Consider the following 25,038-nt stretch of genomic DNA (forward strand, 5'->3'; position numbering starts at 1 on the left):
GCCCGCGCGCCGCGATGAAGAGTGGCCCCCGCTTGCCGCAACTAGAGAAAGCCCTCGCACAGAAACGAAGACCCAACACAGCCATAAATAAATAAATAAATAAATAAATAAAATTTTAAAAAAAAAATGTTTTGGCCGCAGTATGCGGGATCTTAGTTCCCCGACCAGGGATCAAACCTGTGCCTCGTGCAGTGAAAGTGCAGACTCTTAACCACTGGACCACCAGGGAAGTCCCATTTCCATTTATTTTAAAGAAGAAGCAATCTGCTCTGAAGGGCATATGGAGGATATAAGAGGCCATGTTCTGGTTTATGCTAGCATCGGAGTCCAGGGCCAACTGACCTACAATCTCGATGAGATACGCCAGGATCACCCCATCCCGGAGATCCTGTCGCAGGTCCTGCACAGGCTTCACTGTTGGCCTCTTCTTCAGCTGTGCGTTCACCCAGGCCACATATGCCTGCAGCTGTTGCTGGAAAATGAAAGGTGGAAATAAGGGAGAAGTTGCATATTACTCTTATCCTCTACCCTGCACCCTTTAAGGCAGCATTTGAGATCGGGCAATCTATATCCATAGGGAGGAGGAGAAGCTTTTAAGGAAAGAAAGAAAGAAGGTCAGACATGGAGTATATTCTAAAATTCTCTAGATCTATGCTAGTCTCCAGGGATAAGCTAACCTCTGACTTGGGCGGCAGTGTGGACACAGGTATGCAGATGAGTGTTTCAGTGACTATGACTCCTGCTTTCCTTGAGTTTTGCTCTGTTGACCAGGGATAAAGGCTGGGCCAGAACCACAGTCAGTTTTCAAGTGTAACCACTGCTGCCAGCACCCATGATGCTTCTCAGGAACAATCACTCATGTCCCGTATGCACAATGAACTGTGACACTCCTAAGAATTGATCTTGGGGAACCAGGAATCAACAGAAACCAAGCTCAGAAATGCCTCTCCCATAGCTGCTTTCTTTACAATGAGACTTAACTGAACCCAATCCAAGGTTTATTCTCCTGAGCCTATAATCCTGGGATTGCTACGGAGTTAGTTTTAATCCATGCTTTATATTGTCAAAGAGGATCTAGTTACCTGAAACCTGCACAAAGAAAGAAAAAGAAAGGCTATGACGAGCAGTGTTCCTGAAGACTGGGGTTGTGGATGGAGGGAGCTTTCATTTATTTTCAGACAAAGCTATGGCCCAGTACCATCAGAAACCCGTCAGACTCAGGTAGGACACATAACTCATCCCAACGCTTAGACAACCTTACATATTCCATTTTAAACACAGCTTGCATTCAGGTGTTTATTCTGATTATCTGGTCTGAAGATGGGCACTAAATATCAAAATAGCACATGAACAATGTCTTAGTACAGGCAGCAGTTCTGTCTGATTTCTGTAGAAGCCCAAGACCCTGAACCTAAAAATTAAGGTCAAAGGCTAACAGTATTAAACTATAATTTGGTTAAAGTACAGTTGATTTCCAAGCCCCAAGTACTTCCTTAATGAAATGATGTTGGAAATTACTCACTGGCTGCTTCCTGGGCTTAAATGAAATCTTCACTATTTTCTTTCTCTATGTCGATTTGCGGGAATAAATAAAGTCCTTTGGAAGGTAGTGCTAAGGCAATAATCTATCAGCTACTGACAAACTATAGGAAGTGCAATGAGCAGCAGGAGGTGGGGGGAGGAATCTGATATTTACTGAGTACCTACCATGAACTAAACACTATTTCTGATGTTTTATATATGTTTTTAAAAATAAATTTACTTATTTATTTATTTTATTTTTGGCTGCATTGAGTCTTCATTGCTGCACGTGGGCTTTCTCTGGTTGCGGTGGGCGCGGGCCTCTCATTGCAGTGGCTTCTCCTGTTGCAGAGCACGGGCTCTAGGTGCTCGGGCTTCAGTAGTTGCAGCACGCGGGCTCAGTAGTCGTGGCTCGCTGGCTCTACAGCACAGGCTCAGTAGTTGTGGCGCACGGGCTTAGTTGCTCCGTGGCATGTGGGATCATCCCAGACCAGGGCTCGAACCCGTGCCCCCTGCACTGGCAAGTGGATTCTTAACCACTGCGCCACCAGGGAAGCCCCTATATATGTTTTAATGAGTTAGTAATGTACCTGGAACACAGCCTGCCCCACAGTTGATGCTTACTAAATGGTCATTATTATTTTCATTATCATTATCTAATTCAGTTCTCACAAAAGCACTGAAGGGTCGGTATCATCTCCATTCTATGGATGAGGTGCAACTTCTCTAATGTCCCCATAGCTAGGACCTGGCAGACCTGGTAAGGAAACCCAGTAAAGGTGGTCCAAGCATTCACCAAGGGCCTCTTGCTATTCAACTCACTCTGCAGAATAGAGGTGGCTGCACCTTCTGCCTTAACATGGGCCAGACTCCTGTCCAGGTCTGCTCCCACTGTACAGCCAAAACACTGTGTGAGGCAGGCCAGGCAAAGGGCACTTCCATAGCAAACCACTCTGCTCCGGGCCAGAAAGGCATTATGGGTAACAGCTGGGTCAGGTTACCAGGCTTACGTACAACTCTCTGTATCACATCTCACCCTCGACCCACCCTCCACACATTCCTGCTTAAAATCCTTCACTGGCTTCTCATTATCCTCAAGATAAAACCCAGTCTCTTCAGCTGCATTTAAGTCTGTCATGTGCTGGCCCTTACCTCTTCTCCAGCTTCACTCACCCCCCTCCCCCACTTTTGCCCTCCATGTTTCAGTTCATCCAAACCATGTGCAGTGCCCCAAACACGCCATGTTTTCCAGCCACGCTACCTCCCCCTGCTTGCCATCTCCTCTTAAATCTCAGCTCAAGCATCACCTTTTCCAGGAAGCCTTCCCTGACCCTCCCACAGACCTCAGACTCTGATCTCCTTGAGGACGTCCTGTGTCAAGCAATCAGTTCAACAAGTTGAGTTCAGGCACTGTTCTGCTATGGGGCTACAAAGAGCATCATGCCTTCAAGAAGTTTGCAGGAAGAAAACGAGAAGAGAGGGAGAGGAAGAGAAGCTTGCAGGCTGGTAGAGACAAGCACTATGACAGGGGTGTACAAGGTGCTAAGAGAGTATTAGCCCGACCTGAAGCCCGTGCTCGGCGGTGGAGGGGTTCCTGAAGGAGGAGAGGAGGGAGAGAGGGCAGTGAGCTCAAAAGGAGCTCAGGTCTGAACTACGCTCTATGCAGGAAGTTGTAAGAGTTCAAGATTGTTGGACTCAGAGTAACAAGGTGCTCAACAAATATCTGTTTGAATCAGTGAATCATTTGTCACATTTCATCAGGCCAAGACTTAAAATGATTGTAAAAGTTAATTATGCAAGGGCAGACAAGAACAAGTATTTTTCATCAGGCCAAGATGATTTTACTTAAGTAACCATAGCCTTCTTTTGGCCAATGAATTAAAGTAAGTTGTCTCTGATGCAAAACTACTTTGAGGTTCCAAACAGTAATGTTCATGCACATTAATCACAGCTCTGGTCTTCCAATAAAGAGGATTCTACAGCATAATAATTGTCACCACTTTTCTGAACACCTACTCTGTGTCAAGAGCTATGCTAGGTCCTTAAACACATTTTCTCTAATGCTAATCTGCTAGGGATATTTTACGGTATCTATTTTGCTAACTGGAAACTGAGGCTCAAAAAAGGTGAAATAAATTGTTCAAGGCCACCCAGATTGTAAACCATATGAAATTCAGCCTGACTCCCAAGCCAGTGCTCCTTCCACTCTACACTCTACCACACTGCCCCCTAAATTAATGCATCCCGGAGGTTTAAATGACCCCACCAAAACTCTTAGAATGGAAGTCACTTCTCCCACAACATCCAATGTTTGAGTCTCTTGAGTAATAATCTACAGTAAGTAGTTGTCTACTAATCAAAGTGTGCTCCTCGGACCAGCAGCATCAGTATCACCCAGGAGCCTGTCAGAAATGCACTCCCGTAAAACATTGTAAATCAACTATACTTCAAAACAACTATACTTCAAATAGAATAGAATAAAATAAAATAAAATAAGGGCTTCCCTGGTGGCACAGTGGTTAAGAATCCGCCTGCCAATGCAGGGGACACGGGTTCGAGCCCTGGTCCAGAAAGATCCCACATGCCATGGAGCAACTAAACCAGTGAGCCACAACTACTGAGCCCACATGCCACAACTACTGAAGCCCATGCGCCCAGAGTCCGTGCTCCGCAGCAAGAGAAGCCACCACAATGAGAAGCCCACGCATCGCAATGAAGAGTAGCCCCCGCTCACTGCAACTAGAGAAAGCCCACGTGCAGCAACGAAGTCCCAATACAGCCAAAAATAAATTAAAAAATAAAAATAAAAATAAAATGGAGGGCTTCCCTGGTGGCACAGTGGTTAAGAATCCGCCTGCTAATGCAGGAGACACGGGTTCGAGCCCTTGTCTGGGAAGATCCCACATGCCGTGGAGCAACTAAGCCCGTGCGCCACAACTACTGAGCCTGCGCTCTAGAGCCCACAAGCCACAACTACTGAGCCCACATGCCACAGCTACTGAAGCCTGCATGCCTAGAGCCCGTGCTCCGCAACAAGAGAAGCCAGGACAATGAGAAACCCGCGCACCGCAACGAAGAGTGGCCCCCGCTCGCCACAACTAGAGAAAGACCTCGCGCAGCAACGAAGACCCAACGCAGCCAATAAATAAATAAATAAATAAAATTTAAAAAAAGAATAGCGGGACCCTTGAATTGGGTCCCCAATTTCTAAAAAATAAATAAATAAAATGGAAATGCAGACTCTCAAACAGTGCCCCAGCCCTAATGAATTAGAACCTGTATTTTTAAAAGAGTCCCCTCATGTTGTATTTTCTCTGCCCCAGCTCTGTAATCAGCTATTTCTCAAAAGAAAACAATTCTGGCTCCTTTTATTGGAGAATAGTTTTTAGAATCCAAACTTTGGGCATGAGGTGTACTCATTCTACTTGGGTGACATTCTGGGCCCTCTCGGTAGTAGAGTAGGAAATATGTGCATGTATACACACATACACACATATCTGTATCTACTTATCTTGACAGACAGATGGAGAGACATACCATGAATTACCCTGATCCCGCCTCCAGCCCAACACCACAGGGTTCATCTCTCTTTTCCCTTTTCCTTATACGTAACTCCTTTCTCCCACAGTGAGAAATCTGACTCTATTCACAATATATTTACTAACATTTCCACAGTCCTAGAAAACACATCAAATAGTTTGACTCGCTAATCCATACCTTGTGAAAAACAAATTTATTAACCAGAACATAATATCTGTATATAGCTCTTTTTGTCTTTGGCCTTACAGTGTACACTCAAAATACTGTTTCCAAAGTGACTTAGGTTAGTTCTTTTCTTTCCACCACCTTCAGTGTGGTTATGTTAGTGCAATATGGTTAGGTACATTTCTTACAATTTACAGTCCATTTTGGATTCTCCTCACGTTTTGGTGGATTTTAATTTTTTATTTTTGGGGTAGGAGAAAGATTACCATGACTCTAAAAGTCAGAGCTATATAAAAACATATATTCAGAAGTATCACTCCTCCATCATTCTTTCTACTCCATTCCCTTTTCTCCATTCTTTCCACCCCATTCCTATCCTCCCCTGCAGGTAACCAATCGGATTCATCCTATGTTATCTGGAAAAAAAAAGAGACGTATATTTTCTTATTTCCCTTTCCTTCTTATGTGAAAAACAGCATAGTATTGATATTCTTTTTACATCTGCACTTTTCACTTCACTTCAATTAATATTCACTTAATATATTCTGGAAATCACCCCATAATGGTCTAGAGATCTTCCTTATTTTACAGCTACATAGTACTCCATTATGTGGCTATATCATAATTTATTCAACCACTCTTCTACATATGGGCATTCAGGTTTTTTCTAATATTTTGCAATTAGAAACACTGCAGCAATGAGTAACCTTATGCATGCGTACTTTCATGTTGATGGAGGTCTATTTTCAGGGTAGATTCAAAGAAGATTGCTAGGTAAAAAAGCACATTACGTAGATAACTTTATTAGATATTGCCAAAATCCCTGCCAAAAGCGTTGTATCCATTTGCATTCCCAACAGCAATGCATGAGAGTGCATTTTCCCACAGCCTTGCCAACAGAACATGTTGTCATACTTTTAAATTTTTGCCAGTGTGATAGATAGTGTGTATCTCAGTGCTGTTTTAATCTTTATTTCTTTAGTTATGAGTTTGAACCTCCTTTGGTAGGTTTAAGAATTCATTTTATATTCTTATCTTTTATATCTTTTTTATATCTACATGAATTGTCTGTTCACATCTCTTTCCCATTTTTCTATCAAAGTTTTTGGTCCTTTGTGCCTCCATTTTTAAGAGTTCTTTATATATTAGGAATGTTACCCTTTTGTCTTTGACATATGTTGCAGAGATTTCCCAGTTTGTCAGTCATCTTTTCACTTGGTTTATGGTAGTTTTTTGGCCATGAAAAGGTTTTCATTTTTATATAATCAAATTTACTGATATTTTATTTTACCGCCTCTGAATTTTGAGTCATGGTCAGAAAGCCTTTCCCTACACTGAGGTGAAAGAAGAATTCACCTCTGCTTTTTTCTAGTTCTCATACGGTTTCAAAATTGTTTACATTTAGATCCCTGATCCATTTGGAGTTTATTCTTGTGTATGATATGAGATATAGATACAATTTATCTTTTTTCAAATGGCTACCCAGTTGTTCCAGCACCATTGACTAAAAAGTCACTCTTTACCCCAGGGATTTGAGATGTCACCTTTATCATATACTAAATTTCCATAGTTTGAGTCTATTTCTGGATTTTGTATTCTATATCACTTGTATATTTGTTTATCCATGCACTAGTACCAAAATGTTTTATTTGTAGAGGCTTTATAGTATATTTTAATATGTGGTACAACTAGTCCCTCCCCCCTGAAATTTTTCTCTTTTTAATGTTTTCTTGCCTATTCTTGCAAATTTATTTCTCCATACGAACTTCCATAAAGCCTGTCAGAATTTTTATTGGGATTATATTAAATTTATAAACTGACATAGGCAGAACTGTTACATTTATGATGTTGAATCACCCTATTCAAGAATAGGGGGTGTCTTTCCATTTGTTCAACACTTTCAGGAGTGTCTTAAAGTTTTCCTCTTGTTGGTTTTATACATTTCCTGTTAAGTTCATTTCTAAGTATTCAATTCTTCTTTATTGTGATTATAAATGTGGTTTTCTCTACCGTTACCTTCTGTAATTGGTTACTCTTTGTGTATGTGAAAGCTGTAGGTTAATTTTATACCCTGTTACCTTATCTTCTATTGTTTGAGTTTTATCAATAATTCTCAATGATTTCCAGGATTACTGTCACATCATCTACAAAAAGAAATAGTTTTACTTCTTTACTAAGCCTTGTGCCTTTAATCAATTTCTAAATACCCCTGGTACAATGTTGACCAGTAGTGGAGATAGTGGGCATCCTTCCCTGTTTTTGGGCTTAGAGAAAATACTTGTAGTGTTTCCCAATTTAGAAAGTGACTGGTTTTTAGGAATAAGGTATATATATATATATATATATATATATTTTTTTATCATGTTAAGAAAGAATCCATCAAGTATTCTTTTCTTTTTTTTTTTCGACTTTTTTGGGGTTTTGTTTGTTTATTTATTTTTGGCTGCGTTGGGTCTTTGTTGCTGCACGTGGGCTTTCTCTAGTTGCTGCGAGCGGGGGCTCCTCTTCATTGTGGTGTGCAAGGTTCTCTTTGTGGTGCATGAGCTTCTAGCTTCTTGTTGCGGAGCACGGGCTCTAGGTGCATGGGCTTCAGTAGTTGTGGCATGTGGCCTCAGTAGTTGTGGCTCGCGGGCTCTAGGGCGCAGGCCCCGTAGTTGTGGCGCACAGGCTTAGTTGCTCCGCGGCACGTGGGATCTTCCCAGACCGGGGCTGGAACTCACGTCCCCTGCATTGGCAGGCGGATTCTTAATCACTGCGCCACCAGGGAAGTCCCTACTTTTTTGTTTTATTTTTATCACACACTATAAAATACAGTGTATGCTACACAATACACTGCATAACCTTCTAGCAGGGGTAGACGAGCATAACTGAGTTATTTTTCATCCATCAGGAAAATGCTTCCTTAATCAATGTTCTCCAAACCCTTTAACACATAGTAACGATTAACTCCAGAGATGCACCTATCTCTTTCCATCAAGTTCCACTGACACGAATAATGGGCAACCATTTTTTCCTTGAGCCTGTTAGTGAACCTGTGGATGCGCACAGTGGCCTTTCGCAGGATGAACAAGCACATGGCCATGATGGCGATCCCAGAGTGAATCTCGAACCACATCTCTATGCCGTTACCAAGCAAGTCTTATTTTCTTGAGTGGTTTTATAAGGAACGGATGTTAAATTTTGATGAAAGTTTTGTCAGTATTTATGGAGATAATTCTATGACTATTTTTCCTGAGATCTAATATGGTATATGTGGATTTCCTAATAATGAACCTACCTTGCATTCCTGGAGTTAATCCTACCTGATCATAATAATTACATTTTTAGTGTGGTGTTGAATTTTGTTCGCTAATAAAATATTTACTAGTGCTATATTAGTACTATATTTGTTGTACTTTTTCATGGGTATTCACAAGTAACATTAGTCTGTAGTTTTCTTTTTTGCACTACCATGTAGATATATTCATAAAATGAAGCAGAAAGTTTCTCCTTATTTTCAATCCTCTGACATTATCTGTAGAGCACTGGGACTGTCTGACGAGTGGAGGTTTGGTAGAATTCCCCTGTGAAATAATCTCTGCCTGGTACTTTTTTTGAGGAATAGTTCCTTATTAAGGTTCTCTAATTCATCTACAGAAATTGGTCTGTTTAAACAATCCATTTCTATCAATTTTAGTAATCAGATTTTCCCTCAGAAATTATCAATTTCACCAAAGTTTTAAAATTTATTTGTACAGACCTGCAAAGACTGTTACCGTTTTTTTCTGTTTCAAGGATTACTTCTCCACCGTCATTTCTTATTTTGTATATTTGTGCTTTCTCCTTTTTTCTTCTTCATCATGTTTATTTTCTTCTCCATCATCTTGTCTGTTTTTACAAATGGTTTCAAGAATTACGGCTATTCTGGTCTAAATCCCTCTAAAACCATAATATCTAGAACCAAACACAATACTCTGGCTATAAAATCAGACAAGATATTTCACATTCTTTTCTCCTTCTCTTCCCCTTCTTCCTCCTCCTCTTTTTCTCCTTCTTTTTTTTGTTACCACCTCACATAGTTGACTCAGTGCTATCAACCAAACCCCTAAAAATTTTTAACACATTCTGCTGTGAAGCCAGTCTCCTCTATTTCCATTCTTGTATAACTGGTCTTCTTGACGCATATTTACCTTTAACAAATTTCAACTGGTTAGATCCCATCTCACAAGATCCTTCCAGACCCTGTCATTTCATGTGTTCATTTATTCAAATCAACCAACATTGCCAGGCACTGTGCCAGGCCCACTGATTACAGGCATATAAATAACTGTAATACAAAATGATTACTGCAACAATGGAGAAGTGTTAAAAAACGCTATCTATGCACAGAAGGAGCAACAGGATGGAAGGATGAGGCTATCAGGGAAAGATCAAGAGGAAAGAAGACATTTGTCTGGTTCTTTAAGGATATTTGCCAATTGGAGAAGAGTAGAAGGGTATCCTAGTGAGAGGTAATAAAAAAAAAAAAAAAAAGGAAACAAAAGAAAAAGAAAGGAAGAGCCTGAAGGCATATGGTATCTTGGAGGAATAGCCAGTTAACAAATCAGTGTGTGGGCAGAGCTGTAACTGGCAGGCAATGATGATGGAGAAATAGGTCAGCACAGGACCTACCAGAACTTAGACTTAAAGCCTAAAGAGCTTCAACAGGAAAGCATGGAGTTTGGGAACAGGAGAGTGAAACGGTGAGACGTGTACCTTAGAAAGGTCACTCTGGACACAGCAGAACATGGGACAGAAAGAGCAGCATCCAGGCAATAATTCAAGTGAGAGAAGGTGAAGGCCTAAACTGAAGCAGTACCGTTAGAAAAGGACAAATTACAGAATTTAAGTCAGAGATGACTGACAGGAGGTAGGCAGTGACGAAAAGAGAGAGTCCAAAAAGTCACACCTGAATGGATGGTGATGCTTTAATCGAGACAGAGAATACATGAAGAGCAGGTATTGGGGAAAAGTAAACAGTTCAGTTTGAACAAGAGTCTGAGCCATTTGCAAAACATCAGGGTAGAGATGTTCCGCAGCCAGCTGGCAAAATACAGGTCTAGAGCATAAGAGATGGGTGTGGGGTGGGAGAGAGATGTGTGAGAGCATCTGTGTGTGGCAAGCATAGCCATAGGTGCAAATGGGATAATAACACCATCTACTGAGCACTTACTACATGCCAGGTACTGTGCTAGGCACTAAACCAACATCTTTTCATATAAATATATGTGTGTGTGTATATATGTGTGTGCACATATATTTATACAGTTGACCCTTGAACAACATGGGTTTGAACAGTGTGCATCCAATTATAAACAGACTTTTTTCTTTTTTTTAAAGCTTTTTATTTATTTATTTTTTATTGCAGTATAATTGATTTACAATGATTTTTGTTTTTTGTTTTTTTTGGCTGTGCTGCGCGGCTTGTGGGATCCCAGTTCCCCAACCAGGGATCGAAGTTGGGTCCTCAGCAGCAAAAGCGCAGAGTCTCAACCACTGGACTGCCAGGGAATTCCCTACACAGGTTTTTTTCAAGAGTAAATACGACAGTACTATAATGTCTGCGGCTAGTTAATGCAGATGTGGAGGGACTGTGGGCCTCCAAAGGGCTGACTATAAGTTATACGCAGTTTTCCCACTGTGTGGAGGGTTGGCGCCCCTAACCCCCGTGTTGTTCAAGGGTCAAATATGTAAATATTTATCCCCCCCTTCACATTGATTAGAGATGTGGAACAACTATTACCATATTACAGATGTGGAAACCAAGGTTCAGAGCAACAAGCCCAGGGTCACAGGGCTGGTAAGTGGCAGAACAAGAATCTCAACCCAGTGCTGACTCTAAATCCTGGGATCTACAACACCCCCAAAAGTAAGGTGAACCATAAGAAGTTATTTGGCAGGAAAGGGAGTGGGGAGAGAGGGCACTCAGGGAAAGAGGAGAATGAAAATGCACTGAGTGCCCATCCCTGTCAGCCACTGAATGAAGCACTTTGTATGCATTATCTCCTTTAATCATCATATCCAGTCATTAAAATCGATTTTATTAGCCCCATTTTTCATATGGGAAACCTTGCTCAAGATCATAGTGCTGATAAGTGGTGAAAATGGAATCTGAACCCACTCCATCTTACTCCAAAGAATGTATTATTTCTACTATAGCAAAGAAAGCATACAATGAGAGAAAAGGAAGGAGCGCTCAGGTCAGAGGCTGGGGAATATCAACATCAAAGGGACAAGTGAAGTGAGCAGCAAAAAAAATTCTTTTGGGCTTCCCTGGTGGCGCAGTGGTTGAGAATCTGCCTGCCAATGCAGGGGACACGGGTTCGAGCCCTGGTCTGGGAAGATCCCACATGCCGCGGAGCAACTGGGCCCGTGAGCCACAACTACTGAGCCTGCGCGTTTGGAGCCTGTGCTCCGCAATAAAAGAGGCCACGATAGTGAGAGGCCCGCACACCGCGATGAAGAGTGGCCCCCACTCGCCACAACTAGAGAAAGCCCTCGTACAGAAACGAAGACCCAGCACAGCCAAAAATAAATAAATAAATAAATAAATAAATAAATAAATAAATCTTTTAGGGAGCCCCCTGGTGGCCTAGTGGTTACGATTCTGGGCTTTCACTGCAGGGGATCGGGTTCAGTCCCTGGTTGAGGAACTGAGATCCTGCAAGCCACTCAGCGTGGCCAAAAAAAAAAATTTATTTTAGAACATGCAATCAGAGGGACAGGCGAAGAATCAAGAGAAAGTGTTATGTGGGAATCCAGGACCAGAGAATGTTAAGAAGGGTGGTCAAGAAGGTCAAATGCTATAGAAAAGTCAGGCTGAGGACTGGAAAACCCATTTCATTTACATTTAAGAAGCTTTGGTGACCTTTTTGAGAACTGATAGCATGCACGGTGGGGTGAAAAGTCAGATGGCAGTGAACTGAGAAGACCTCAGTATGGAGGAAAACAGAAATGGTGAGAGGAGGAGAGAGGGTATTTGCTGGAGAGGAAGGTGGGAAGGAATGAGGGTTTTTTAGGATGAGAGGACATTTGCAGGCTGAGATGAGGGGTTAGTGAAGGAGAAACAGATACAAGGGGAGGAGCATGAATGAGGAGGGAAGAGGGCCGCTTCCTCTGATGATGATGAGAGGCAGGAGTAGGTACCTCTGTGGGGAGATGGGGAGGTGGGGACGACGGCAGCTGAAGGAGCTCAAATCCAACTGCCCCTCTATCCATTATAAAGTAGGCAGGTCTATCTGTTGAGAGTGAAAGGGACAGGGAGAGTGACAGAGGCTTCAGGAAAGGGACCCTGTGGGAAGCTGGAAAGAGCTGAAGATTTCCTGGGAGCACCAAGGACTCAGCTGGGGCTGGAAATCATAATTTTGGAATTGAATCAATCCGCAAGGTTCTGTGTTTCCTCTAGAAGTGCTCAGGAGGCCTGGGCCCTGAGTGGAGGAAACCAGAAATAGGCTAATGTAGGACCAGAAATGGTCAGAGGAGAGGCAGCGATCGCCAAGGCAAAGGGAGTGAGGATGGTGGTGAGAGTGTATTTGAAGGGATTGATCGTGGAATCTGCACCTGGGAGAAGATACTAAAGGAAAGCTGATAAACTGAGAAGATGGAGAAGAGTAACGAGAAGAGAACGTGACGTGACTGAAAATAAGTTTCATGGGAATGGAGGAGTGTGGAAATTGGGGCTTTGAGCACCGAGTGGAGTTTCAGAGTTCACGATTTCAGGGGTAGGGCAATTCTGTGGAATAAGATGCAGGATGTGGCCTCAGTATGTGGCCTTAGTGAAGTGGCACAGAGGGGGACAATCATTGCAGTGGGGACGGTCAAGGAATTGCAAGGCTGGACTGTCTTCATCATGGATCCTGAAGTCACTCCAGGAGAATGGTAGATGGTTAAATCCTGAGGGTATTTACTACTCTGCCCAGAGTCATGTGATTTTAAAAACTGATAAGCATGTCTTCAGTGCAATCACTGATAAACAATTTTAGTTGAAGAAAGGCCTTTGTCATGTCACTACTATGTCTGCATGTTGATCTGTTAAGTGGCATCTAACAACGAGATCAGAGGTTCACCCCTGAGTGGGACTATTCTTGTCCACAGGTTAAGGGTCACATTGACTTCAGGTCTCGGCCTCTCGCTTTAAATCTAACTTGGGAGCCAACCACTAAACCAAGCATCAGTTTGTCTCCTCTTTGACTTGAAGATTCCTGTACTTCTCACCCAGGGGGCAGGCAAGACCTAGTTCTTGCTATAAATGCCTGCTGCTGGCTCTGAAAAAAATTGATTTGAAGGACAAAGTAGACACTTATGAGGATCAACCACACCACCCACTTTCCTTCCCCCACAAAGATGTTTATCTTAAAAGAGGCCTGGGGTGCAAGCCCAGGCCCTGAGTAGCTCTGCTGTTAGGTTTTACAATTGACTACAGCTGCTCCTGCAGCAGATGAAATAACACGTGCTTTTTGTAAGAGGCTGTTACACTCTGGGGTGTTGGACTAGTAGTTTTATTTTTATTTTCCTCTTCCTCCTTTTTGCTTCATAATCTTTTTTCAAATTATAACTTCTATGAAATCCAGACATGTAGAATAGGGAAAAGCAGAGCTTCTCTGTTAGGGCTGGGGTGGGAATCCACAGGTCAGTTCACTTACTTTCTTTTTCTCTACCTCCACCCACCCCCCACCCAGACCCCCAGACATCTGAAATAACTCCTTAGGGCTTCTTTCAGCAGCTGGGAAAAAAGCACTGCATTTTGTTTCCTTCTAGCACTGTCATTTTGTAAGTCTATTATTCAGTGAAGACAAGATGCAACAGGTTCCAAAATATGAAAGTATCTTGGTTATTATGAAATATATCTTGAACATGCCCCTAGTTCTTGCTCTGTTTCCAACAGCAGCTGGAGAAGCACAGTAGGACCACAATCAGGTTCAAATCAGGCCCCTGGGGGTGTTGTAGCTCACAGCTCTTGGGGTAGCTGCCCAGCTCACAATAATTCCCTTCTCTAGAAACATGCCCCCTCTGCAAATGCAGTGGTGAGCCCCAGGACCAGCTGGTATCATGTAACCCCATCTACTGGCCACAGGTGACTGGTCTAGCTGAGTTGATTGGTCAAATACAGCCAATCCCTGGAATTTTTTGATCTGGCATATAGGAATAGAATCAGTCTTCTCTGTCTCTGACAAAGTTGTAAGATATAAAAGTTGAATGCTGCCATAAGCCATGTTGCCCACCTGAGAGAAAAGTCATTTGTAGTGAGAAGGAACAGAGCTACCCACAGAAAGGACCAGAGATAAGAGACAGAGAGCAGAGGGAGAGATCCTGCCAGCGTTTTGAGCTCTTGATTTTCATTGTTTCTGGCACACTGCCCAATCCTTGCCCTTTCCATGGTTTAGTTTTTCAGCCTTTCCTTGGATTCCATGAGTCAGTAAATTCCACTTTCTATCTCTGCCATTTCAAGATGGGTTCTTGGCACTTTACAACCAAACTAATAAAGGAAACAAGACAATCAAACAGACAATGTCAGTGGCAGCACAGAACTAATCTCAGTCCAGGATTAACATCTCTAATTTGTTCTGGGGAAGCTAGAAGGATGCCTGTGTAATCCAGAAGTCAAGAAAGACAGAGTTTTTATGACAATCTGAGTGAGGCCTCAGGGGGAGGAAAAGTAGACATAGCAATAGTCAGAACTGTGTGAGCAGGATTTGGGGTTGATGAGACTGGACCGCTAAAGTTGTGAGAGCAGTGGTAATACCAGGGAGCGGCTGGAGGTATCTCCATCGGCTTCCTCCAGGTCACTCCAAAACCCTACAAGCATACGAGATAAAACTCTTCCACAATAGACAATTCTGTCCACATTCTTCCTTTGTGCAAGAAAGCTTTCTTGTCACCAAATGTAACTTTCTTTCTGTTTTTCTTTGGGACCTGAACTTCCTTCCAAACAAGTCTGTAAACCCAGCCTCTGCTCTCTATCTACTCTAAGCCTCTAGGTCAAAGAGAATTCCTGCAGGGGACTTGTGCCGTTAGAGTTGCAAAAGCACTAACTGGGTGTCACCAGGGAAGTCCGTGATACCTAGTGTTCCCAGTGGAGGAAGCATCCAAGGAGTTGGCTTTATGGCTCCCTGCTGGCAAGCAAGAAAGACAAACACGAAAAGCAGCGGGCTCTTGTGGTGCGCTGGAGAGAGAGTTCAGGAGGAGACCTGAATGGCTCAGGAAGGAAATCAGTTCTACAGTGAAACCAGATACCTGTTTAGAACTCTGAGACCCTCCAGCTGCAGAAGATGAGATGGGGGGTGGAGCCGTTGCTGAGAAACTGAGACGAAGGCAGGAGGTTTGGAAACCTTGAGTTATTACTGGCCTAAATTCTCCCAGTAAAAGAATGCAATATTGTATTTCTTTTCTATTAACTCTTTCAGGCCTTTCTTTACTGAACCAGGAAAAGCTATTCATTGAACCTGGTGGGTAATCACTTAAAAATAAAGTTAGTAAGTAAAAAATATCATTAAATGTCTTCTTCCCTGTATGGGCAGAGCTCTTTGTATTCCTGTTCAGCCCAGGGGTCAAAGAATAATGATATGATGATATCTGAAAAGATACCATCTCCTAACCTTATTTTAAAATTTCCATTAACTATGAGTTCAACAAACACCCTGTTCCTTCATGAGTACATGTTACAAGGTAAGTGCTCAGTAAATGCATGTGAATGAATGAATGAAGTATCACTGTATGGTCTACGAGTGTCCCTTATAGAAACAGAGCATGGAGCCCACCGTTAGGGCCTTTCGGATTGGTTCCCTACCCCCTTACCATACCTCACCACTGAAGGTTATGTCCATGACCACTCAAAGGGGGCCTGGTTTGGAGATAACAAATGAGGACATACACTCAGGAAAACGTTAGTTGGAATCTGTGGTGCGCACAGCCTAGACGACAAGGCCAGTCAAGGCGGCTGAAGCACCTCCAGGGCTCCCCAGCCTCTGTGAACTGCCTGGGGGAGTGGCACCTGGCAAACAGCAGCCTATCACCGACCCACATGCCTGGCCAGGCCATCACTCACCACAGGGAACATAAAACTGCCTGACAGCTTGATGCCAGGGAGCGCCTGTTGAGCGGCCATTGACTCCTGTGGGAACAAAGCCAAGGAGCCTGGGTGAGGAGAGCGGAAATCAGTCAGGATAGAAAAAGGAAGGCTAGGGGGTGTGGCGCTCTGCTACACCGAAGATTTAACAGGCCTTTAATTTCTATAGTAAATCACAGAGGAATTCATTGTGGAGATGACTGAGAGCCTCCAGTTGGCCCATGCTGCAAATCCTCCTCCATGGAAGGCATGAGGCGCCTAGGAGACATGTGCCCTGCAGCTGCTCCAACTGCCAACCCCCTTCCTCACTCATTCTGTGTCCCCCTTACGGGCAGGATACCACAAAAAGGCCCTTCCTGTATTTCTCAGGGCCTGCCAGGCAGATGACTCTCAATGTGGGATTTAAATCTCTGTTTTTCTAGTTGGAGGGAAAATTGTAGGGAAAGTCTTCCAAGGCATCTGTTTAGAAGGTTAAGGCTCAGAGAACTGATTTCCTGTCAACCAACATTTTAATAAATCATTCCCACAACTTCCATTACACTGTAGCCAGGCACAAGCTGGCTCTGCCTGACAAGCAAGATTTCTGTATTGTCAGAATTTTCCCAAGTTTCCACTCTGGACATGTGCTCTATTTTCACTGGCCTGCGAGCGCCACTTGGGCACAGATTCTATGTTATTTGCCTTCTATTTCCAGAGCTTGGCACAGTGCCTGGTAAGCACAGTAATTCAGTGACTGTCTAGCGACTGAGTGTTTGCATGCATGTTTACCAAATGAGCAGGAAAAAAAGTCTGGCCTCAGTGATCAGGTAGGTTGGTAAATATTTGGTGCTTTTCATGATATCATTAACTGGAAGATATATATCTCTTTGATCTCCCAAAAACACTACCTCCTTTATGACAGTACATTAAGCATCCTATATGTTTTTTTCTGTACAACTATAAATCTCTCTCCCTATAAATTCATTGGAAGCAGGGACCAGGTGTTTTTCAATTATTTTATCTATCCCCTCGCCCAATAATGAACTAAATAACTAAATGAATGAATGCTTACTGGCCAAACCATACTGTAGTCTCAGGTCCGTCAAAACCTTTCAACACAAGCACCAAAGTCTTTTCTAAAAGAAAGTTCAGCCCCCAGAAAAAACACTGGCACATGAATCAAAGACAACATTCATATAACAACATCAATACCAAGAGGCAGAGAAAACAAATACATAGCTTTGAGGCAGAGGCAGAATGGGGAAATTCTGACCGATAGAAAGCCTGGCCAGGCCCAGAACGTAGGAGAAAGGGGATGACAGCCAGGGTGAGCTACAGAATGAGGCAGTAGCCAAAACCTGTGGATAATCCACAATGCAGATTTGCCATATCAATAAAAGCAATTGCACTGACAGCACTGACATGGATCAATCCTGTGAGTAATTTGTTAGGTGTGCGGAGGCCAGGAAGGTGGAAGAAGACAGGTGGTAGAAGAAAGAAAGGAAGGTGGTAGAAGAAAATTCTGATGTGCATAGTCATCCAGAGTGGCAATTGGACTGAGAACAGAGGCCAACAGTGGCTAGAGGGAAGCCTTGATTCAGAGGGCAGAGTTCCACTGCTGCAGGGTTCCCTTATAATTAACCAATTAGGGCCATAGCTTCATTTCCTGTGGCAGTTTTCTCTGCCATAGAGAATGAGGTCACAGCCCTAACCACATAGACCTATAAAGCATCTGGGTGATAAAGAACAGCTTCAGATATGCTTGGCTCATTCCCAGGAGATGACTGGGTACATGCGTGGTATTCTTAGCCCCAGTAGGAAGAGTTTCTCAGAGAAATTGAAGTGTATTCTGACATTAGCTTTTAAGTCCCTCTTTACACCCCTATCACATGACTCTAACAAAAGAGACTGAACATTACTGGATCTATTAAGCAACCCTAGAGGCTGGAATAAGTCAAACAGGGCCCCACTGACTCTGAAATGACCAACTGTACCATTATTCAGTAGCACTATGTGTGATCCCATATGAGAAAAGCATTATTTAATATAATTTATTATGTATATGAAATAATTATTTAAACTGTAAGGAATCATTGAGATTAAACATATTACTATTATTTAGATGATGTCAATTTCTCAGAGAAACAGAAAGTACCTATTGGCTCTCAGAGTTCAAATCTACTAAGAGAAGGGAGTGCACTGTACATTAGCCCGTGGAGGGGATGGAGGGAAGTTTACAAGATGGGTAGAAAAATCAAGTGTCAGAGAGGGAAGAGAGGCATTACTGCATTATTCTAAAGATGAATTAATTATAAAGTTGTCTGTTGTTTTTATGAAGACTCTATTACCACCACAAAAAGAAAACTCTCCCACTCTCCTTGACCCTTATATTTTATAAGAATTGGGTACATTTCAGGAGACATTTATGGAAGCACCAAAGCGTGAAAAAGAAAAAGACAGTCTACCTCTTGGTTTACCTGGCTCTTCAGCTGAAAGGTTTGGAGGTGAAATGAGCAAAAGGCAAAGACTAGGACTCACTCTGTGTGGGTTTCCTCTTCCTAATAAGACAGTGGAACCTGATCCCTGGGGACTGACTGACAAAAATGGGAGACCATAAGATGGCCTAAGGAGCTTCTATGAGGCTCAAGACCAGGGGAGGCCCAAAGGCAGAGAGTGAAAAAAGAATACTGGAAGCACTCAAAAAGGTGGCTTCCTGGCTCGTCTGTGTTTCAGCTCTCAGACTATAGCTCTTTGTTAACAATCCCCTTCCATGTGTTCAAAGGGGAATGATGCAAAGATGAGGACCCGCACAGTGCAGATGGGACGCAAGCTCCACCCTTCAGCGAAGGCTGTGACACCCCTCAGCCAAAGGAAAATTCTGTCTCAGTTGGTTAGGTTGGGACAGCATTTGTGCAGTTTTCCTCTCTGTGTCAGGAAAAAGGCTGGGGCACAGGGGCCAGGACTGGGGAAGGATCTGAGGCAGGTCAGGCTGCAGAGCTTCTTAATTAAAAACAGGAATTAAGGAAAGAGTCTGTAGTGCAGATGTAGAAAGAAAAGCTTATACACAAATTCATGAGAATGGTTACCTCCGGGGAAAAGGCCAGGATGGCAGGGGTGGCCAAGGCACTCGGTCTGGCCTGCAATGTTCATATTTAAGAAGGGAATGTATTCATATGTTAATTGCTTAACAAAAAACAGACTTTAAAAAGCCTTAAACTTAAGAAAGATCGACATAAAGGGAAGAGAGGGAGAGGCAGAAAGAAAAGGAGGGAGAAAAGAAGAAAGACACAACTAACAGTCCAGCTCTCCTCGTAGGGGTCTCCCTGGATGCTGGGATAAGGCAACCCAAGGGGTGGGGTTCAGAAGCAATGGAAGACATATGGAGCAAATCGCAAGGGGTAAAGGTCCTAAAGCAGAATGTCCGGGGTCACAAGAGAAGAAAATGGAATAAATAACAAAATTCTGAGAGAAAACAGTGAAGAGAAAAAGACTCCCCGCCAGCCCTAGCCCATACTGCCTGTCAGATTGAGGCCCCAGTTTCCCACTCTCACACAGAAAGGAACAAACACCGCTCCCCTGAATTGGGCCCAGAAACCTCTCTCTCCTCCTAGGTCCTCTCTGCCAATCATACCCGTGGTTGTGGAGAAATGTACTACCCTAGATTTAGAAAGAGATGTGAACATGAAGAGGGCACTTCCTGTGGACCACCTACTCACCCTGCCCCCTCTCAAACTTTCTACCAATGCAATGCCACCCCACCCCTCCCTTGGCCCACCCACTTAGCTCCGGAAACAGAATGAGCACCTTTGCCATATATTCACAGGCTTCCCTGGGGATTTCCTTAGGGCAAAGCCCAGGGAGGGAGGAGACCACTTCTTTTGGAAGGAGATGACCTCTGAATTTGTGGTCCTGTCTTCTGGGCTCAGGCAAGCTACCAGGCAAGGTCATCGCCCAGCTCAGCTGGAAGAGGTCGGCCCTTTTGATTTCACCAGGCTCGTCTGTACCGTACCCACCACCTTAGCCTCCTTAGGGCTCTGTGGGGGGATTGTTCTGGGGTCCCGGTGAGGATGGGGGCAGAAGAGGACCCCTCCCAGAGGTTAGGCGGGAGGCGCTAGGGCAGGGGAGCTGGGGAGTGCGAGGAGCAGACAGTTACCTCATTGAAGCCCTCCTGCAGGACGTCCAGTAAGTTCCCCCGGGTTAGGCAGGCTAGCATTGTTCCTGCCGGGCCCCCGGGGCGGGGTCTGCGGGCCCGGCGGCCACCGCCTCCTTCTCCCTGTGCACACAAAGACTCTCGGCTCAGCTCATTGGGATGTCTCCGGAGTCCCGCATGCCACTTACTGGAAACCTAGACCCGGGCCAAACTAGCGGCTTCCACTGGGCATGCTCGCACCCGGGCTCCGCAGGAGGGGCCCGGGCGCTGTCGCGGTTCCTATAGAAACTGCTGGGCGCGCACCCAGCGGAGGGGCGCTGGCTGGGGGCCCCCTGCCCGGCGTGCGTCAAGGAGAGCCCCGCGGCGCGCACACACACGCACACTCACACACCGGGCCGGGGGGTGGGCGTGTGTGCGTACGCTGCGCACACACACACACACACCAGGCTGGCCTGCCGGCGTGTGCATGTGCATGTGCTGCGCGCGCGCACTCACACACACACACGCACACATACATACACGCACACATACAAACGCACACAAGTTCCGATGACTTAAGGCCTCAAGTGCCCCACCACAAGGTGGGTAGGAAGGGGAGTGAATCACAGGATTTTTTTTTTCCCCCAGACTAGCTGAAAACAGCAACCTTTTTCCACATGGGGCCTGGACAGTGAAGTTAGGCTAAAGAAGAGGAAACAGAAGGGAAAGGCACAAAAAGAGGATAGAGAGAGCTTTAGTTATTGATGGTATTAGGGTACATTTAATAAACTAGTGCTAAACCAATCACAGGATCACAACAGAAACATCAAGGGTGAACCAAGGATGAACAAGGTTTTACCAAAAAACCTGTCTTTCTTTTTCAAATGACTGCTAAAATGTAAAACCCATACTTTAAATGAGTTTTAAGTTAATTAAATGGGTTTTAATGAAAATGGGTTGAACTGCAAAATGTCCTGGTACTTTTGAAAGGGTTAGGTAAAAGCTTCCTCAAGTGACACAGAGAGCCATTCCCCTGTTTTTAGTTACTCCAGTCACATTTATTTTTAAAAATACTAATCATCTTTTCTCTCAGTGCACACTCTTGTCTCTATAGGAAAACTGGAAGCTGAAAGAACACCCATATTATGTTCCACCTCGTGATCCCAGATGGGCAGAAGGGTTTACACAGTGTTAAGGAGCGCAGAAGGTCAGGCCTCGCCCAAGGACACAGCTGGGCAGTGACAGAGGCTATTTGAGGAGCTAGGACTCTACACTGGTGATTTTGCAAAAGGCCCAGATTCCCTCCCCAAATCCCATTAGTACCTTAGCAAGAAAAGTCAGTCATGGCTCTTGTTCAACCTAATTGATCTCCTCCTCCTCAGGTCACTAGAAAAGAAGAAAATCCTTATCCGAAGCAGCTAGAGCTAGCCACATCTGCCTGAACGTCGAAAGCTGCTAAACACAAAGAGAAAAGACACACCTCCCTCTGACCACAGCAAAGAGGAAGCAGAAGTCAGCCGAGGTGTTAAGTGGCTGCTGCTGGTTGAATGCTGTGGGTTCAATTCTGGCTAAGGCTGGGGAAAATCCATGACACCAACTCAGACTGAACCCAAACAGCCCACAAGTCAGAAGACCACTGTCCTTCATCCTCTAGGTGGGGAATTTGGTTGCTGAGAACTCCCCTCGCGGTCACCACAGTTCATGGTGTAACACCCTCAGTTGAGTCACTAACCCATGTTAATGCAACAAGGCCCCTTTTAAAGAGAACTGTGAAACTTCCAAGAGTATAAAGTTGTATGCAACACATCTACATACTTAGTGATGCAAGTCCAGAACACCCAGTTGGTGGATCCCTGGATAGAGGATTCTGATTGGCTGACAGCCCATCATGCTTTGGATACAGCATAAAATATTGAGATATCAGAGGGAGGTCCTGCTGCCAGTTACCTATGCCAAGAGGTCACTGTTTCTCAAACAACAAGCTATTTATCAAAGTAGGACCTGTGAACTCAATATTCCTGGGAAAAGACATTAAATCACTGAATTTTAAAGCTCCAAAAAAAGATCTCATCTGGCCCAACTCTCTCATCTCACAGATGAAGGAACCAAGGCTAGCAGAGGTGCTCACAGCCACTTAGCAAGTCAGTACAGGAGCTAAGATCTGAACCAAAGGCCTCTGAGGCCCAGTACTATGCTGTTTGCCCTATGCTGGAGGAATTAGAGAGAATTGTGGTAAATAGATACAAGATCTATTATAGGGCATATGATCCAAGACTACTATTCCTTGGAAGTCTATAATAATACCAACCACATATTCTACAGCAAGAGTATCCAATAGAACTTTCTGTGATGGTGGAAATGTTCCATATCTGTGCTGTCCAATCCAGTGGCCACGAACCACATGTGGCTAATGAAAACTTGAAATGTGGCAAGTGCAAGGTTCGAACTAAAATTGACATGGCATTTAATATTAATTCGTTTAAATTTAGGTAGTACAATTCCAAAATATTCTGTTCCATTGTCCCCACACAACTACTGGAATGTTCCAAAAATTATAATATGTTCACATAGAGTCTGCCTCTCAGACTTGGAAAAAGCAAAAAATTCTTGTTGGACCAGATAATCCCAATTTTTTTTTTCTCAAAACATATGTTCACCATACTTATCATGGTCTGACTTAGAAAGTGACCCAGGTAAAGAATCAAGCTTTAGCTCTAAGCAGCACTAACATTTACTATTCCTTCTATCCTCTCCATCTCACCCTATTGTGATATCAACACAAGAGCTGGGAGAATAAGTGGGTTAGCTAAATGACCTAGGAATAACTAGGACAATGATCCGCATCCTGTAGTGCCCGAGCAAGGGAAAACTGCAAGCCAGTCCTGGTAGCTGGAACCACTCCCACCGCTACAGGCCTGTTATTCACTCTGCCTGGAGGAGAGGCAAAGAGTCCAAGCAAGCTGCTTTCTGCATATCTCTGTCATGCTGCCTGGTTTCTGAAATTACACCAAGCTTCCTCAGTCCTGCATTACTTTAACAATAAAGGCAATGGATAAACAACAAGATTCTACTGTATGGCACAGGGAACTATATTCAATATCCTGTGATAAACCATAACGGAAAAGAATATGAAAAAGAACGTATATATATGTATAACTGAATCACTGCTGTACAGCAGAAATTAGCACAACATTGTAAATCAACTATACTTCAATAAAATTTTAAAAAACCAATAAAGGCAGATACTTTCCTCACCAACTAAAAGCTACCCAAATATCTATCTACAAAAGTAATAATAGCAAAATTGAGCTCTTACTATGTGCCAAGCCCTGTACTCAGCACTTACATACATTAGCTCATGTGATGGTCACAGTTACCACAATCAGTAGGTTTTTTTATTGTCCCCACTTTACATATGCAGAAAGAGAGATCTGGAGGGTAATTTGCCCCAACCCCATAGCTACTAAGCGGTGAAGCCAAAGTCCAGGTTCTTAATCATTATGCAATATTTTTATATGATGTTACAGCATAGAAGGAACTCAGCATATGTTTTTAGTTGAATGAAAGAATAAGCCAATGGAGGAAACACTGGCAAACTCATTCATCACTTCTATTAATACAGATAATAACATGTTAGCCTAAGTAAGACTTTGAACCGCAAACAAAACTGTCATTTGGTGAAAATGTTGACTGTGACTTCTCCCTGCAGAGAACTAAGAAGTGTGAAATTCACACCTATGTAAAATTTAACACACCTATTATGGGCAATCATTAATGACTATAAGGAAGCAGAAGGGCAGTTTGAATAAACAAATAATTAAAATTGTCATTGGAAATATTTTAAATGACTCTCTGAAATAATTTCTTAGTCTTTTTCTGTTTTCTCACATTAGCAAGTTCCTTGGCAGTAACATATGTTTACAATTTCTATTGCATTTATCTTCAGAGACATCACCATAAATACATACACACAAAAGGGTTCACGTCTACCGGCAAAGGTCCCAAACGTGTCCTGGCTCCTAAACTGCTCTCTTTTGTCTCCAGGCTTTTCTGCCAGTCTGCATCCCTTAATCTTCCTTAGGCAACACATTCATCTTGCTGTTCAACTGCTCAAATGTCTTCAAACACTCCCTTTTCCTAGCATGTCAGATATAGATTCCTCATGCCCAGCTCTTAAGGCCTCCCCCCTCACTGCCTATGCTCAGTTCGCAGGCTCTTCACCATTTCATAGATTCACGGGGCTCATTTTCACCTCTATACCTTCATGACTATCCCTCTGCCTAGAATGCCCCACACTTCTGCTACTCAAATCTTCACTATGCCTAGTTTAAGTTCCACTTCCTCATGGAACTCCTCTGACCACTCCTGAGTTCGTTAAAATCAAGACAGATCTGATCATAATCTGTCTGGAACACCCACCTCTCAGATAACCCATGGTGCATCCCTGCCCTTCTTTCAGGTCTCCGCCCAAATGTGTTTATTCTGTTTGGCCTTCTCTGACCACTCTGCTTAAAATGATACCACCTCCTCACCTCAGCACTCCCAAACTTCTTTGCCTGGTTTAATTTTATTTTCCTTCCTAACATTCATCACCATCTTGCATACTCTAGATTTACTTGTT

At 43.5% G+C, this 25,038-nt stretch overlaps 1 protein-coding gene and 1 pseudogene across 7 annotated transcripts in view; both read right to left on the reverse strand.

The window, feature by feature from the left end:
* DIXDC1 (DIX domain containing 1) overlaps positions 1-25,038 on the reverse strand; it is a 74,717-nt gene that overhangs the window by 44,201 nt on the left and 5,478 nt on the right. For 4 of the 6 annotated variants that reach the window (XM_082343505.1, XM_082343503.1, XM_082343504.1 and 1 more), the window contains one exon: positions 343-472. In XM_082343505.1, the coding sequence (XP_082199631.1) occupies positions 343-472 (130 nt within the window). Of the gene's footprint in view, positions 1-342; positions 473-20,441; positions 21,770-25,038 lie in introns of those variants that run through there. The other 2 variants (XM_082343502.1, XM_082343507.1) reach the window with 2 other exon arrangements.
* Positions 480-20,251, reverse strand: LOC309606483 (NADH dehydrogenase [ubiquinone] 1 alpha subcomplex subunit 1 pseudogene; annotated as a pseudogene). The gene has a single exon. The product of its transcript is annotated as an NADH dehydrogenase [ubiquinone] 1 alpha subcomplex subunit 1 pseudogene (transcript).

The sequence above is a fragment of the Balaenoptera borealis genome (genome assembly GCF_965194805.1).
Source record: "Balaenoptera borealis genome assembly, chromosome: 11".
NCBI lineage: Eukaryota > Metazoa > Chordata > Mammalia > Artiodactyla > Balaenopteridae > Balaenoptera > Balaenoptera borealis.